A 17,405-nucleotide genomic window follows, 5' to 3' on the forward strand; every position below is an offset into this window, starting at 1 on the left:
ATGGCAGCATGAGATTCCGCTTCCACGCGCGACACCTCGCTCCGCGATCTGCCCACCCTTTTCTAGCAGGGCTAAGGCTTCTGCTAAGGGGTCGAAACTCGAGAAAAGTGTGGAGGACAGCCCCTTCCCCGCGATGACAGCGCAAACGAAGTGAGGCTTTTCTTACCCTTCTTATGTGGGGTAGAATTCGACTACGTGGAATGGATTGATTGAGTTCTTTGGGCATCGATTAGCCCTAGGAATGCTAAAGGGTTCCTTAGGACTCAGTATCTGTGGGGTGGCGAGTAGGAATTGAATCTTCAGTTTCGTGATTTCTTATCTTCTATCCATCCTCTACTTAGTTCGTGTCTTCTTTCGCCCATCATTTCTATATAGTGTCCTCCTTTTAAGAAAGAATGGCGACGTTAAATAAATTTTGTCTAAAGCGCTAAGGGCTACGCATCCGTTTCGTCTTCGAGATAAAGTGCTCCTGTGCAGTTTTTATCGCCAGTCCGCCAGCGATACGGCATTCGGGTGAAATTTATTCGACGCTCGGTTCTTTGACCGGGATTTCGAGAGCTTAGAGCGCGGGGGTTAATTGATTTCGTTCTTAAGTTTCCTCGGTTTCTTTGCTGCTTGTAGATCCCTCGGCGAAATCAGGACGCTCGATCGGCGAACGGGGAGGCTGTGTACAATCGCTCGACTGTCGCTAGCTTCTTTAATCGATTAATCAGCTAATTAACGCGTTTACATTTTCGGAAAACATCACAGCGCAGAGAAGTTGCTGGAAGCTCACCGTTTCTTGATTATTCCTACTCTAATTGCCCTTCCCTCCTCCTACGCAGCATGGGGAGGGTGGGTTTTTAATTAAAAGACAGAATCCTGGCTCTGGTTTTCGTGCCTTGCGCATCCGGCGTTCTCGTAAACTAACACCGGGTCCAGCTTAGCGCCGACATTGACACCAGCCTCTGCCATCCAACCAAGGAGGAGCATTTGAACGTTTAATTAGCGGGGAGCAAATATTTCGGTCGCAATTGATACAATAGCGAATGGTAGCAGCCAGGTCGAAGGAATAAGAAACTCGATCTGCACGAGGTATTACTCTGGGGTACGCGTCCTTTAAGGAGCGCTAGCCCTCGATAATGCATAGCTAAATCTCACCGACACGGGGGAACCGAAGTGGCTAAGTGGATCAGAGATTTGCGATAAACTTGGCTAGTTCAGCGCCAACGAACTGTTCCTGACTATGCAGACGCGCCTACAGTTTGCGGAGAAGTTTCCTGGAACTTCGATCCTCTCTGATCGGGCAGCTGCGATGCATTCAAATGTTTGTTTCGAGATATAGCTTCTATCACGCTCGCATTTTGTGCAGTGTACGGAACGGCTGATGAAACCAGACAGCGTAAGGGAAACGGGTATTCGATCGAAGACACTTTGCTTGTCGAACGATCCCTCCGCCGAGTGAAATGGCTGGCCCTTGAGAAGGCTGTAGAATCCATAGAATGGGAGCTATTCATAGCTGGTTTTACAGGGCTAGATCTCTTCCTTCGTAGACAAATGGTAACCGGTTTTTCAGGGATTCACGTAGGCTGCCCATGCTAATTATTTTCTTCGCCAGAAAAATAATCTCGCATTTTCTTATCCCGAATGAACTGTGTCCGATTAATATTCAATTCCTGTCCAACAAATTTAGAGCGATAAAGATATCTCAAGGTCTTTATGAGTCACTAAACATGAAAATCGCGACACGATCCACCTCTTAACCGCATGATTCTCTGAATTTCTGCAGCCTCGATTCATTCGAGAGTCCCACGCCACACTCTATGTCTCAAGGACATGCAGATACTGGGAACCTGGGGAAATATCTCAGGTGAACGAGAAAAAAGTCCGATTGGGGCCACTCGACCGCTCTCAATGACACCTTTTTTATCATGCTTAAGGACGTCGGTTTCCGCTCATCGATGCCAGCCAGCGTGGAAACGCAGACTGGCCATGTACACACGGACACGGGTAAGATCGACGGGGTGTGGGTAGATGGATGGAGAGCCGCTCTGGGGTCAGAGATTTAAATTCCCTCGCTGCAATATCCGAGTCGTTTGATGTTCCTTCCAAAGGGCAGACTGTACGGAAGCCAACTTGGAAATGGCTTCGTGCACCGGACTCGCTCGTCCCCCTCATCCTGCCGTCCCCTTTCCCACAGTCAGCGCACGCTGCAAAGTGTGTACACACACAGACCTCTCGTTCGAATGTGCCCAGGCTAGAATAACTTCCATAGCGCGTCCAGGCGATCGTGTACACGTGTACATATGAAATAGTCGGGCACATCTATGTCTGGTCTGCCCTTTAAAAGCTTCCTTTTCTCGACTCCGATCCGCGACCATTCGCGAAACTTTTCCGGCAGCGTGTTCCGGAGAGCAAACAAAAGCTACCGCGCACGATACGATCGTACGACCTCCTAAAATCGAGGAGGATAGAACGGACTCCGTAAATGGAGTTGGAATGTTTTAACGAGCCTCGCAACGGCAAAGCCTGGCGCTTTAATCGAGTTCGTTCTGTTCCACTGTCGCAGAACTGGGAAGTGATGAACACCGCGGTGCTGACGGGCCGACAAGTGTCCCAGGGGATGAAGGTGTTCATCGTGAGCCAGGCTGGAACCGTCGCCGACGTCACGCTGCAATCCTCTTGTCACTCGGAGGACGAGAGCGTGCTCAAGGTACTCTTCCGGAATTCTTAGCACGCCTCGTGCGCGAGCTGCGATCTGAATCTCTAGCTCTACTTCCGCTGCATCTCGAGTGGAAAGGATACAGTGAACAAGCGAACAGAGTACTAGAATATAACAGCGCTGTCAAGTGCATAGAGACACTTTCTGTATTAGCTTCTAGTACCAAGACTTCGCCTCGTAGCAAACTGATGTCCTGAAGTGTCCTCTCATTACGTTCATCCGTAGGTGTCATCCTCATGCAGCAGCGTGTACGTGGACGGCACGGAAATCCGGGGCTCTAGCAACGCCTCAGTTCTTGTCAAGTATGGAACCTACACGGGCTTGGCCAAATTCACCGTGTGGATGCCGGAATTCCCCTTGGAGGTGACTGTGGGGGACACCAGGTTGAGTCAGATCAAGGGATGGAAAATTCCCGAGGAACACGCCGTGGGGGCCAAAAGCAAACGCAGTCTGAATGCCACGACCTCGCGGAACAATGAGTCTGTTCCGAAGACGAAAAAGAGGAGCGCAGCTGAGTTGGAGGATTCGATAGACGACACTTCGATGGACGTCGAGGACTCAGACGTGATCTTGGAGGAGGACGAGCAGGAGGAGAGGTACCGAGGCAATGAACACGGCTGGGACGCCATCAATTCCATCGACAGGGGACCTGCGACCAACTGCAGACTCCGATTTCAGCAGAGTCCAGTCGAGGTTCACGCGAGATTTCTCGCCGTTGATCACGATTCAGGCAGAGTCTCTTATTTTGTGAACCGACGAACTTGGCTACGCGTCACGGACTTGGTCATGGGGATGATCAGGGTGTCTGACCCCAGAATAGCGACCCTCATGCAAAGCAGGATCGTTCAAGGCCGAGGAGTGGGCAGAACAGAAGTGCAAGTACTCTCGCCGATTACAGGAAGGGTGATCGGAGCGAAGGAGGTACGAGTTGGGAACGATCGAGTAGCAGTCACCAAGTTATCCGTCAGGGTCGTGTCTGGTCTCCAGCTGACTATCAGCCCGGATGCTGCGATCGAAAATGGATATGTTGCGGAGACGTCGGTAACGAGGAAGCTGACTGCCCAATACCAGGTAGGCTTCTGAGATAATATCATTTCAATTAATATAGGAAGGACGAAGAATAATACTACAATGAATTGTTTCTGCCAAATGTAGGAGGGTTTGCTAGACATAGACGTCGAATTCTCAGACAGTACTAGAACACCGTTGAGAGAGATCGCTGTCAGCGACTACCACCTGCTAGTCGAGAGTCTAGATCCCGAAGTGGTGGCCTTCGCGCCGATGGTGGCTTCCCATCATCCTCGAGTGATCGCAGTCGGCGAAGGACGAGGCGATTTACTGCGAGTCAGCCTTCAGTTGGCTGACACTTGTCGCCTAACAGGCAGGAGATCGGGGAAAGGTTCTCAGAGAGCAACTGCCTCGGCATTAGCCAGCGCTTCGGCTAACGTTGAGGTGGACTTTGCCTCGAGCGATCTCCCAAATAGACCCGAGTTCGTGCAGAACGACGGAGGCGGAACTGTGGGCTCCCATCATCACAGGGAACGGAAGACCAGCAGGGGAGAGATGGCACCCGATTTACACGACATTCTAATCGGTAAATAGACCCTGTTCCCCTCTGCCCGAGCACTCTCGCACCACTTTCGTTTTCGAGAATGCCGCACTGTGTATGCTTACATTTTGGTAGCACTTATCGCTGTTGTTTCTCTACCTGAATCTACTTGACGTCTTTCTCGACTTTTCCTAACCCTAATCGTCGCTGAAGCGTCGTGGGAGTCGGATTGTCGGGTTTCCTCTTTTCGTGGCCGCCTTTTTGTTGCTTCCTTTGAACCTTTTGCTTCTCATTCGCCACTGCTACGCTGTCGCTTTCTGTCAACACCTTTTGTTGTTAGACTACTTAACGCGATGGGTTAAGGATTAAAAAATGGCTAGCTCTTTGAACGCCTTATGTTACATTGAAGAGAAATCCTCCACCCATCGTCCCGTCAGAGTACCCCGTGCATGCTCACAAAGTCTTCGTCTCGCTTTCTGCAGCCAAGCTGGTCGTGCGGGAGGATTAACGCAGCTTCCGGTGCTCTCCGCGTTCCATTCAGAGCGTCTTTCTCACTCTTCTCCTCTCTCTTTCTGTCTCTTTGTTTTCTGTGCAAAGGGCTACCGCTGAAAGACGAGAACGGGCACGAGCACGAGCACGAGCCTTTGGTGCAGGCACGGCAGCATCGCACGGCTATAGCTAATGGCATGTCTTCAGGAGGAATGGGCGGCGTCGGTATACGGCACCACGGCGGAGCGCGAATGAGCCCACTCGAGATCGGGATGTACGTCCTCCTGGCGGCCTTCTGTTTCGCCATCGTCGTATTTGTCGTCTCCTGCGTGGTCTACGCCAGCAAGTTCAAGCCCCAGCCGCCGGACTCTCCGCTAGCTAGAGCCGCGCTTCCGGTTCTCTCTGGTGCAGCGAGGGCCAGAGCCGCGGCCAACCAGCTGGCGTCGGGACGAAGACCTCCCAGAGAGTCCACCACGAACGCCCATGACTGGGTCTGGTTGGGACGAGCCACCCTTGAGAGAGCAGCCTGCGCCCCCCAGCAGGTGAGTCTTTCATTCTCGACATCTGCTCTTCCCCAAATCTTCCTCAAATCTTCCCTGAAATTTCATGACACGCAACTTTCGCGATTGCTCGGTTCAGGTACGGGTAACCAACAACCCTCTTGCCGCTGAAACGGAGGGGGAAGCTGGTGAACTGGCTACCTGCTTCGACAATCCGAACCATATCGAGCTACCGTCTGCTGGGCAACGCAGCAGTAGTTCCGGCCCTGTCGATACGACGACGTACTGCAAGAGGGATAAGCTTTCAAAGAACAGTTTCGCTTCTAAGGTTGCCGCGAAGCCATCAACCACCGTCACCGCGACTACGGTGACCACTCCTGCGTCTATGGCAACCTCTACAGTAACCACTTCACGAAACGAGTAATTATTTCAAATCAGTTTTACGCCCTAAACCTTCCATCTTGAATTTACTCTATACTCACACTCGCTGTTGCAGCAACGACGACATTCCACCACCCTTACCCCCGCACGGAGTGCCAGTGACAAGCAGCGCGATGGCTACGACAGCGAACCTGGGTCCAGCAGGCAGCGCGGCGAACAACAACGGTAACGAAGACTACAAGCCGCCTGTGCCGCCGCACAGGAACACGGGGGTGATCGTGCGGCTGCCAGAGACCCCGAGGAAGCATCGTCACAGGGCGTCGAACGGGAGCGCGGGTGGCAGTCACCACGGGAACAACCAGCGTCATAGCAAGCCTGCCCATTATATCAAGCCGCATGGTAAAGCTAGAGTAGGTAGTCCGAAAGAGAACACCGCGGAGGAGGAGGAGTTCGTGGAGCTAGTGAATCACGATGACAACAGGCACTCGAAGGACGCGAGGGCCAGAGAGGTGAAGAGGGCGACGATCGTGGGTAATCCGATGTTCTCGTCGTTCTCGACGTCCGCGGTCGCCTCCTCGATGAACGTGTCCAGCCCGACCGTGGCTTCATCGTCCTCCTCGCCGCCTAACTCGTCGCCGTCCTCGTCCTCCGCCTCCTCGTCCGCCTCCTCCTCCTCTTCGACCTCGTCCCAAGAGCAGGAGGAGTCGGTGGCGCTGGACGACCTGAATCTAGGCATGGACTACAATCAGATCATGCAGTACTTCGACAACCTGAAGGAGTCGAACGCCTAGGTGAAGGCGTTCGGCCTTCGAGAAGGCCGAGAGTAGTCAACAGGCAATACGAAACGTTGGGCAGTCCTCTTCGAGTAAATCGGGAACAAGCTCGCGAATGAGCTCGGTCGCGTTCTCCGCTTCCTCTATCTTTCCTCTCGCCATTAGCACATTCGCATCAGAGAACCACCGCGGGCCGAGCTTGTCCGTTCGACACACGCCCTGGACGTTTCGTATTCTAGGCTATAATCTAGTCAGCTTCCTAGCAGCACATCAAGAGTATCGCGCAAACGCATGAACATATACACAGGTACATACACGTACACATACACCAAACGCGTGTAATCGCTGGAGGTGGTATAGCGAGCCCGTTAATCGAGAGAAGTCTGTAGTTCGGGTGGCTGTTTAGTAAATTGAACGCCGAGCAGTATTTTGCTCGGGTAAATGGAATCCTGCTAACAATGGCTACTAGCTGTGGTAATCGAAAGGAGGATTCCGAATTTCTCATATCACTCCAGCACTGCCCGAAGAGCTCTTTATGTCGCTTGCATCGATTGCACGCACTCACACATACATAAACACTCGCAGAGGCTTTAAAAAAAAAAGTGTGATCGTCGGTGGCCGGTGGGGTAGGTAGATCGCGCGCTCGATCCGACCAGCTTTCTCCTCTTTTGTCTGACGATCGATCGACCGCCGATCCTCGCTTCCGCCTCCGTACACTATCGATCCTCTCGCTCAAGTCCTCGCCCCTGGGTCACTCGGATGAAACTCTCGATTCTATGCAGGGACAGGGCATTCACCACAAAATGGCCGACACAAAACACCGACCTTTTTGTCTCGATATCGATCTCGGCTCCTACACTGAACCACCCAAGTGGTTTCGCCTTTCTTAAACCATTTCTAGGACCTTTTGTTCACTAACCACCGTTGTTCCTAAAGAAGTCTTTCTCCTGTGTTTTATTTTAAAATCGTCGTCCTATGAGTCTTCCCACCGCTATTTCAGTCACGTTCGAGACCGATACCGTGACGAACGGAGTCGGTCAGCCATTTTTCTTTCCGATCTGCGCCGAGGGAGACGTATATAATATTTATTCGATCGACCGTACGTCGTAATGTTTGTAAATTTTGCTTTGTAAGACTGTGTACATATATATATTATATATACGCGACTTAGCGCATGTTAATTATAGGACTTAACGGATAAAAGAAGTTAACAATTTGTACGGCAATCCGTAAAGCAAAGCGCGTATTAGTCGCACGATGGGGCTGAGTGGAGATACAAACATCGGGCCGCGTACGTCTGTCTACCAATATTCTTCATTACTTAACTGACAACTAATTAAAAGCTAGAATATCTGAGCAACGTTTCCCAACTCTTTGATCTTCAACGTAGTTTCTCGTTTTATCTTACAAATTGCTTCAGAATTGAGCGAAAGATAAAATCAAGTCGCATTCTTCTAAAAAAGTATTTCCGCGTTTCGGCAATATCGCCTTTTCATTCGATTTCTCTCAACTTATAAGTCTTCAGAACTCGGAAGTCAACTGCAAAGCCGTCGAAACATCGCAAGATACTTGCGAAAGGAGTTTAATTGCGTTTAAAGTCTGAAACAGTAGCGATCCCAGGCCACGAATGCCTGAAATACCTCAGAAGATCAAGAGATTACTCGAGAGAGTCTCAGAGTACAGTATATCGGCAGATAACTTGACAATTAGCGAACAGCAAAGTGGGGAACGTTAATTCAACTCGCGGCGGCCCGAGATCCTGCTCCCATATCGCTTTTAATTACGATTTACCTCCCCGATCCGATTGGATTTCGCAATTGCCCGCGTACGTGCCGTTACTAAGACGCAAGCTAAGCGTCGGAGTCCTGGCGCGTGCTTCCCCGCGCGAATGCAAGCGTAAACTGCATCTGTGCCATCGTTAGTTCCATCGCGAAGACGCGTCCACGTTCGTACACACCTGACACACCTGTGAGAGATACAAGCATGAATGTCTGTCTGTGTGTGTGCGCGAGCAGATGTGTGTGTGTGTGTGTGTGTGTGTGTGTGCATGGAAGGGAGAATGAAAGGGTGAGACATGCAAGATACACGCACATCCCCCATCATAGCCTTCGTTCTTCCGCATTGGTTCGATTTCCTGTTGCGAATCCAATCAGGCGACTCGCTATTCCCTGCGATCTCCACGAGGAAATCAGTACACGATGTGTCTCGTATAAGATACAGTGTCCTTATTTTTGATTCTTATGCTATTGCGTTTTCAGAAATATACAAAAGACTGCATCGTGTAAAATTTAAGTAATTCTTTAGCTTGTTCTTACAATTTTTGTTCTCCTCTGTTTAGTATTCGATTATCTTATAAAAAAAAGTACTGATCTGCCTGCAGATACGCAGGGATTTATAGGTTCGCGAATCCCCAATGGATCCTGTCCTGTATAGGCATCTAAGGACTACATGTCTAAGTATGTATGTATCTGTAAGTTGTGTGTAGCACGTCGAGCGTGGAGCATAGTGATAATGTTAATGAATACAGGAAAAATAAAAAGAGAACAGAGACGACGCTCAAGTCGGCGTCCAAGAGCGTTGAGGCGCGTCGACGCGGGCCACGCACGTTAACCCTCTGCAATCCTGTGTAAAAAGTATATTTATTTAACACTTTTTTTTATTTTTATTAAGAAGATTGACTCACCTTTTGGTGTATTTTTGTTATATTTAATTGAGACGATATTCGTCGTTCTTGTTATCATTAAAAGAGAAGAGTCGCTAACACCAAGCATTTGTAGATCTGTAAATCGACATCGTTGTAAATATCACATATACGGTGGCACGTTTCATGCTCGTTGAACTTCATTTCCCTGACGCGTCGAGTCGAGCTGCAGAGGGTTAAGGGATGCTAGAGACAACGTAAGATATTCCGCCGAGAATTCTAGTCTTATAGCGTAACTAATCGCATTATTATTAATACTAACGAACGCGAAGCGCGATCTACGTTGCCTTTCGCCTGACTACACGTATCCTCGAATCATCAGGCTGGCCGAAGCACCGTCATTCCTCGGCTCTGGCCATCATCTCTTCTCACAACGGGGAGCGACGCGAAGCTCCTCGTTAGCGAGACAGTGGAACATAAGAGACGAATCAATCATATCGAGTACGGTGAGTGAGAGACGCGCGCTAATTACTCATAAAGGAAATGAATCGTGAGCAAGGGAGCCTCGTCCACTCTCGAAACTCCGTTTCCGCTGCAGAAACGGATCGATCGATTTTCCGATTCCATGCGGCGAGGCGAGGTGTCCCGTGCAGAGCCGGACAAAAATAGTATTTACGATAGAAAATAGTGGAGAGCTTGCGAGGCTGTTTCGCGCGAAACACTGCGTGCGGTGCTTCTCGCACGGGAAGGCAGAGGTAATTGTATAACGAACGTTCTTCGATCGCTCGACGATCACAACGATGCTTCGCTAAAGTTCCTCGAAACGTTCTCCGCCTTTCCGTACGCGCCTATTCGTCATCTTCTCAAATTTAACATCTTTCTAATGGCTTCCTGTATCCTTTTCGACGCGTTAGAACAAAATTCGTCAAGTAGACGAAAGTATTTTCGTTTCCAAGTATGTTCGTCGTCAGCAGGAAGTGTAGATAATCTGGAGAACGATGAAGAAGCACGGCACGTGCACTTCTGCTGTCTGAATGTTCGCTTGCTGCGTTTTTAATGAGAAGAAACGAAATCGGCCCGATATCGCCGTACAAACGACTTTACAGTTACTATTTTTTACTTAGAATACTATTTCCTCCAGCTCTGACTACGCCCAATTGTATATACACGCAGAGACACGCGTTTTCCTTCTTCTCCATCGCTCGGGGCCCGTAACCCACAAACGAAAGACAGCTGGAAACGTTCTATAGGTACGTTTCTCGACTCGCTTGTCGTAGTTTCGCTGTTTGCTCGATCATCTCTCGCTGACGGTTTCGCCCACTGCGAAAACTCGAAGCGAATCATTGCTATCGATCCTTCGCGATTCACGGGCGCGCGTTTGATGTCTTGAAAAACGAAACGGCGCGCTCGGAATCGGCAAGGATCGACTTGGAGAACGCGATGCAAACGTACTGCCGAATTTTCTATATGGAATGATCCTCGAGGAGCTTTTCTCTGCCGCTGATCCTCGAGGCGTAAGCGCCGTGACGGCGTCCTAACAGTCGAAAAGCTGCCGGTCTCTCTTTTCCCCCTTTTTTTATTTTTGATAAGTTCCCCACCAATCAGGGAGGATGACATATGATATACATATATGTATACATAAGAAAGGAAAACTATTGTAATAGACTAATCTAAAGATATGATCGCGTCGCAAAGAAAACGCTGAAACTCTGCATTCACACACATTCCTCAAAGACACACGATGTCGTCGCTGTATATCTCTACGTTTTAAGTGTGATAAATGCGGATTAATATTAATAATAATAATGATGATAATAGAGACGATCGATTGACGAGGCGACGGCGACAAGGAAACGACGAGGACGGCGATGACGACGACGTCCACGACCGCGACCACGACCACGATGGCAATTATCGACGATCCTATTCGCGAATAACTTATATGTAATATGCATATTGGTTCAAAAATGTAAATACAAACTTAATTGGTTGATAGAACTCGTGGAAAGAAATTAAAAAATTTAAATATACATAAGCGTACGAACTACTTGTTTCTGAGGTATTCGATTATTATCGGGTTTCATTGTTTTTTAAATACAGGAATTATCTTCCAAGTTTTCTTAGCATTTATTTCTATTTGAGGTATGAATATTTTTACTAGAAAGTTCTAAAAAAGCTTCTTAGTGTGAAACTGAATGTCTCAAGTACAAATAGGTCTGGACACTTATGTTTATAGGAACGTTTCTTTTTGTACAGTCTAATACCCAGTAAAGCTTGTACCTATAGTTTGCAAACACTGTATATTTGTCATTGGTATATGTAACATGTAAGCTAAGGCATTTGAAATTACATACCGCTTTAATTTTCGTCGATATTCTTGCATGGAATCTTGAAGACGTCTTGCAGGGTGCTTGAAATTGATCTTTCTTCCTTCTTCTTCATCTTATAACAGAACACGATAATATGGCTCTAAGTACAACTATTACAAACTTATATGTAGCTTCAGTTAAGATGGTGATGACAAATGCCCATTCCATAAATATGTACTGTAATAGGCACAATCTAATAGTTTCTTGTACTTATTCCTACTTGCAGTATCATGTCGCCACAATTCTATTATCTTTATATTCTATTGATCACCGTACGGTCATCGTTGCTGTTATTGTTAATTGTTATCGAGATTGTTGTTGTTGCTGCTACCGCTGTTGTTATCGCTGTATTCACCGCCCTCGTCCCGTCGTTAATTCTGTTTGTCGTCGTCGTGGACGTCGCTATCCGCATCGACGTAACCGATACGTTAACTAAACAATAAGATACGACTATCGCCTACTCAATGTACAATATGTAGTATTTACCTGTTGTTACCACCAAACCGTCATCAAAGATATATATAAAATATTGTAATTGTAACATATCGATGTCGCTCATTTACTATCCCTTCAATTTGTTGTGCTTAATTAGTGGAACTGTAACTACGACAACAAAATAGCGATGGAAGTAATATTACTTTACAATTTTGTAAAACTGGATTTGAAACATTCTTATTTAAAAACTTTATTTATTAGCATTTATTATATTTACAACTTTGATGGCCTAAAATTTACAAGTATTTTTTAAACCATTTCCTATCGTATCTCGATAGCCAACTATTGCATCCCAGAATATTATTCTGGATAATATACTTCCAAGTCCAAGGATTCTGATTTTCTTCTTCTAATCTTCTCTCTGTTTCGTTTCTATTTTTTAGTATTTCTTGGGTAACTGGCATAGCAGCAAATGGTAATTTATTTGCAATATTCTTCAGAACATGTTTGATCTAACAAAAATTATTTCATGTATCTCTTACTCTGTACAATATATTGGAATCATAATTCAAGGTTTTATTACCGTAAAGTATTCAAATGGTCCTCCAACTTCCACAATAACTTGTCCAACTCTTACTGGTGTGACATAATGATCAATAGATCCTTTTCCACCTCCCATACGATGTCCTTGAGACTAAATCATAAAAAAAAATGTTATAATTATAGTATACTCCTTGAATCTTCTATTAATATTAAATAAGTAATGAAAACCTTTTTAGTAACTGGTTGCCAGGGCTCTTGAACTCTCCAGACAGCAAATCCAGTTGAAAAATCCATATTCTTTAATAATGTGAAACGTATCATTTCAAAATGGCAATGTTTCATTCTACCTCCTTGTGTTGCCTAAAATTTTATATAAATTCATATGTATAAAGAGTATATACGAAAACTTTTAATAATTATTTAATATTTATGCTCTTACTATAATACCATACTGCTTGTGTAAAAGAGTATTATGATATATCTCTGGACCACGCATTAAGACTAGTCTTTTTTGCATTTTAAAAGGACGCATTGATGGAGGATACTGAGGAACTTTAGAAACCACTTTTAGTCTTGAACGTTCAGGATACTCAAGAACTACAACATACAAATATCATTAAAAGTATTGTTTTACACATTTCATTTTTGATTTGTATCATGATTTCATTACATTCAAAAGATTTCGGCGATGAAAAGGATTTTACTCCAGCTGTTGGAACATAATTATGCAAGGAATGTGCTGCAAAAAAGAGTAACAAATATTAGTAAAATGCATTTTTAACTTGTATTATATAAAAATAGTAAAATGGCAACTTACGTGAGAGTAACACTCTCAAAGTACACCTGAATGCTTGCATCTTGTATATAAAATTATCTAATCACAATTGTCAAAATTTGTATCAATAATTTTTTTTTTTACGTTTAGCGTTCTAATATTTTAGCCATATAACCTATAATCAAGTTTCCACATATGTACGTCTAGGCATATTCAACTCTTCCAACGTTTATAAACACTTCTAAAAGAAATAAAGATCATTAATCAACTACTATACAACTTACGGTTAATTTTTTATTCAAGATCTACTACTATATTGTAAACATTTACATTTATATTTAATTTATAACCAGTGGTCTGTATACACTTGATATACTGGATAGGGTATGCGGGCATGCCATATGCAGATTCTGATTGATATTGTTAATGGAGTATAAATATCATTATAATGCTATGAAGGATAAGAATTAAAATTAGATAATTAATTCAAAAGAATATTGCCATTAAAAACCTTTTTAACACATTTTAAAAAATAGCTCATTTCATGGACACCGAAACGCTATAGCCATCTAGCGGTAGAACACCCAAACTAATCTCCCATATAAAATACACAGGGCATTAAAAACTCATTTATTTATAAATTTATTAACAATTTGTAACTAAAAAATTATTTCAAGGACTCTACACTTTATTACGCATCGATATTAACCATTAAAATCGCTTATTTGTAATTAAAAACTGCTTTAAACATATAATTAATATACAAACACAAAACCTATTTATTAATTAATTTATGTATAATCTGCAGGTTTTAAATAGTTATAGAGAACTTATTGTGTATTATACAGCGCATACAAGTATAAAAAATGTAAATTTATTGGTTAATTAAATAAATAAAGTTTTTATAGCGATCACCCTTCTTAGTCCGAAACGCGATATGGGCTGCTTAACTTTTAATCCAGTAGATATATTGTCCAGCGTTATTCTACGTTAAGCAGCTGATGTCAACTTTGGGATGGTGACCGCTCCGACCCCTGGTCAGCTTGGTGGTGAGAGGTGCGCGGGGGGAAACTCAAAAATTTTGCCGATAATAGATGGCGCCACTAGCGCGGTGGCTCAGTCAGGATCGTAACATCAGGTTCTGGTGCCCTCTCAGAAATAAATATTTAAAACATTAAATAAATAATAAACATGAAATATTTTTATGCAAAAACTTATGGAATATTGTAGAGTTTGTTTGAAACTTGCCATTTGTGTACATAAATCGATAAACAATTAGTTTATTAAGCAGAAATAAGTAAAGCAATAATATTTGTTTATTTTATAGCTTTATTTATTATTTCAGTGGCATGCACATATTATTTATAATTAATTAGGACTGTCTACTATTATTATAGTTAGTTAAATTGCAAGTAAAGTAATTATATAAATAAATATTTATACTTCCATTCAGTTTAAATGGGAGGATTAGTTCATAGGTTTCACCGCTAGCTGGCTATAGCGTTTCACTGTCCGTGTTTTGGTCATAACTTTTAAATGTTGTTTTTGCGATAAATAAACAATTTTGACGCATCGTATTGTTGCATAATACATTGTAGCGTCTCTAGAACAATTTTACTACTTCGAATTGTGAATAAATTGATTAATAACCGAGTTTTTTAATTTTTATAATTCTAGTACTGCCGTTAGATGGCTATAGAGTTTGAGAAGCCATGTTACACACTGCACTCGCATCTGTGCATCATTTATCAATGACAGTAAATCAATTCAATGTGAAAACAGCTGATTCCAATCGAAGCGTCAAAACTTGTTTCAATCTTTGTTTTTTTTCTTTAATCTTCGTTTGCCGGACTTTAAACAAGTCAATCAACAGTCAATAATTGTTGCCGTTATAGAAAATGTGTTGTCCATACAAGATACTCGAAAAAAATGATAGTTTTCAACATTTCGGCGTTTATTCGAAAGCTTTACAGCTATGTTTTTGTACTGTATTGTACCACCTGTGAACCATTGTAAGGTTTTTTATAATATTAGTTAACAATGGCAGATACTGAGAAACCTTTTGTTTGTTCGTCATCCGGTTGCAATATGGTAAATTTGCATTTCTAATTCTTATTTTCCTGTTTGTAAGTATAGTAATAAAAGAAATATAATTATTGTTTTATGTTTTAAGAGTTTTACGGATGAAGATCAGTTAACACTACACAAAAAAAAGCATGACATGATGCTGAATCTAGGGAACAGTAAGAATACTGGTTTTGTGGGTAAAGATTTCATTTAATGTAATATAATTTTTGATATTATTAAAAAGAAATAGAAAATAATAAATACCTTTGTCGAATATGTAGCGGATGAAACACCAACTCCTACACGTTTTATTAGAAATTGCGAAGAGGTGGGTTTATTCCAAGATCTACAAAATGTAAATCCTTTTGAGGAAACATTCAGAAGGGCGGTGGAATCAGGGAACACTGGTACATTGACAGTGCCGGAGGTAAAAAGAATGTATTAAGGTGGATTTAAAAATATTACTAGAGCTTTTAGATTAAGTTTATGTTTCCTTAGGTTGAAATTACAGATGACACTCTCCATACACCTCATATATTTCCACACATAGCAGATGTTCTATCTGGCAGTACTCAAATGTTATCAGAAAGCAGTGTTCAAGAATGCACTAGTACCATTTCAATCGCGGAAAAGAGTACAGAGGAAAGGTCTGTCATTGACACTGAAGTCTGTACTAGTATCAAGCTGACCAGGACAGATGATCTCTTGAAGGATAAGTTAGGTACACATAAAAATGAGACACTCACTGAAAATATTATGGATCATGTTACAAGTACACCAATGATATCAAGGGTTTTACAAGAACAATCTACACCTCAATTGTGGGTATATTATTAATTTTTTAATGCATTGCATATTTAGTAGTTCTCATCTGAGGATATTAAATGCATTTTTGTAAAGGTCAATAAATGGCGAAGAAGTACAGCTACTTTTAAAAACAGCAGATGGTAAACTAATGCAGTTATCTGCTATTCCAGTTTGTGATTCAACTATTACAAATACTCCATTCATGAAACAGCAAGCAGTTGTGATAAAGACAGAACCTCCTTTACAATGTACTACAAAGCTGGAGCTTAACGAGCCTCCAAGTTCTGCATTGTCCTTAGCAAAAATGGTATTTTTTATTCATTTGAGTCTTTTTCAAATGATATATTTTTATGCATATCTTTTTAAGAAATCACTTTTTGATTACTTTGTAATTACAGAAACTGAAACAAGCATTAACAAAGAATACAGGTTTGCAGAATCAGCAACCCAATGATAATTTAGAGAAATGTCAGTCAAACAATTCTAAAAAAGAAAATGTAGACAAGACAATAGAAGACCAGATAAAAAAGAAGGAAACCCTCGAAAGAAATCGCGCTAGCTCGATGCGAGCAAGAGCAAAAAGAAGAGCATGGATACAGCAACTCGAGAGGACAGTCACTAATGTAAATGAGACTAATGCGGCTCTACAGATGGAGATAAAAGTGTTACGCGCTGAAATTGCAAAGTTGAAAACCCTTCTACTTGCTCACAAAGATTGTCCTGTTACAAAGGCGATGCAAAGAGGTATTTAGAGTAATGTAAAAGTTAAAAACTGATGTTACTTATTTGCATTTACATTTACATATTTTTCATAGGCAATAGTATACTGCTGGGTCCTAAAATAATATCATTAAATTCAGATCTGACTACTAACTCACCACCACTTGCGGCTTCCATGAAGCGATCGTTCCCTTCGACAGAAGTGCCTATCGTTCCAAAGAAAAAATTATCTTTGGCACCTACTAAAAACCCTGTTATCTTTCCAAAAATGGATTATAATACAAATTTATCAATTCCGAACGCAACATTAATTAAACAAATACCCACTCTCAAAATTATGGGAGTGGGACAACTTTTAACAGAGAAAGAGGACACAAAACAAATTCTAATCGTACAAAATCCTCCAAGGAAAATTGAAAACGCTTCTAGGCAAATAATTCAACTTAATCCCAATTATGAATTAGAACATACTGTATCAAAGAGTGCCACAACTTGAATATAACTTGAACTCTACTGCAAATCAAATTATCATTGAAAATTTCAAAATTCTTGCTCAATATATGTTGAATAAAACTTTTATAATAGTTGCAAATGATCATTACTGTATTAGTTTAAGGAAAAGGAATTTATAGTATTTGAATGAACGTAAAAGACT

At 43.0% G+C, this 17,405-nt stretch overlaps 3 protein-coding genes across 5 annotated transcripts in view; 2 read left to right on the plus strand and 1 right to left on the minus strand.

Annotated features, from left to right (window-relative positions):
- The window catches only part of Dtn (transmembrane protein 132C dtn), a 59,928-nt gene extending 53,517 nt beyond the window's left edge, over positions 1–6,411 (plus strand). The window contains exons 5-10 of one of the 2 annotated variants that reach the window (XM_076383921.1): positions 2,549–2,692; positions 2,927–3,772; positions 3,857–4,295; positions 4,848–5,281; positions 5,379–5,659; positions 5,736–6,411. In XM_076383921.1, the coding sequence (XP_076240036.1) occupies positions 2,549–2,692; positions 2,927–3,772; positions 3,857–4,295; positions 4,848–5,281; positions 5,379–5,659; positions 5,736–6,411 (2,820 nt within the window). The remainder of the gene's footprint in view (positions 1–2,548; positions 2,693–2,926; positions 3,773–3,856; positions 4,296–4,847; positions 5,282–5,378; positions 5,660–5,735) is intronic. The other variant, XM_076383922.1, reaches the window with a different exon arrangement.
- Positions 6,412–11,992: 5,581 nt separating this feature from the next.
- LOC143182740 (large ribosomal subunit protein uL16m-like) lies at positions 11,993–13,674 on the minus strand. Of its 2 annotated transcripts, none has more exons than XM_076383924.1 (7): positions 13,487–13,674; positions 13,199–13,394; positions 13,052–13,120; positions 12,821–12,978; positions 12,610–12,741; positions 12,422–12,532; positions 11,993–12,350 (listed from the first exon to the last, which is right to left on the minus strand). In XM_076383924.1, exons 2-7 carry the CDS (start codon positions 13,236–13,238, stop codon positions 12,135–12,137), a joined length of 726 nt encoding a protein of 241 aa, XP_076240039.1. In that variant the 5' UTR covers positions 13,239–13,394; positions 13,487–13,674; the 3' UTR covers positions 11,993–12,134. The 2 variants fall into 2 exon arrangements, with proteins under 2 accessions (XP_076240039.1, XP_076240038.1); XM_076383923.1 differs by having other exon boundaries at positions 13,199–13,397.
- Positions 13,675–14,943: 1,269 nt separating this feature from the next.
- On the plus strand, positions 14,944–17,395 carry Atf-2 (Activating transcription factor-2). The gene is made up of 7 exons (XM_076384402.1): positions 14,944–15,247; positions 15,330–15,420; positions 15,505–15,650; positions 15,722–16,044; positions 16,124–16,337; positions 16,429–16,774; positions 16,846–17,395. The coding sequence occupies exons 1-7, from the start codon at positions 15,197–15,199 to the stop codon at positions 17,244–17,246; spliced, it is 1,572 nt and encodes a 523-aa protein (XP_076240517.1). The 5' UTR covers positions 14,944–15,196; the 3' UTR covers positions 17,247–17,395.
- The last annotated feature ends 10 nt before the right edge of the window (positions 17,396–17,405 follow it).

The sequence above is a fragment of the Calliopsis andreniformis genome, chromosome 9 (genome assembly GCF_051401765.1).
Source record: "Calliopsis andreniformis isolate RMS-2024a chromosome 9, iyCalAndr_principal, whole genome shotgun sequence".
Classification (NCBI taxonomy): domain Eukaryota; kingdom Metazoa; phylum Arthropoda; class Insecta; order Hymenoptera; family Andrenidae; genus Calliopsis; species Calliopsis andreniformis.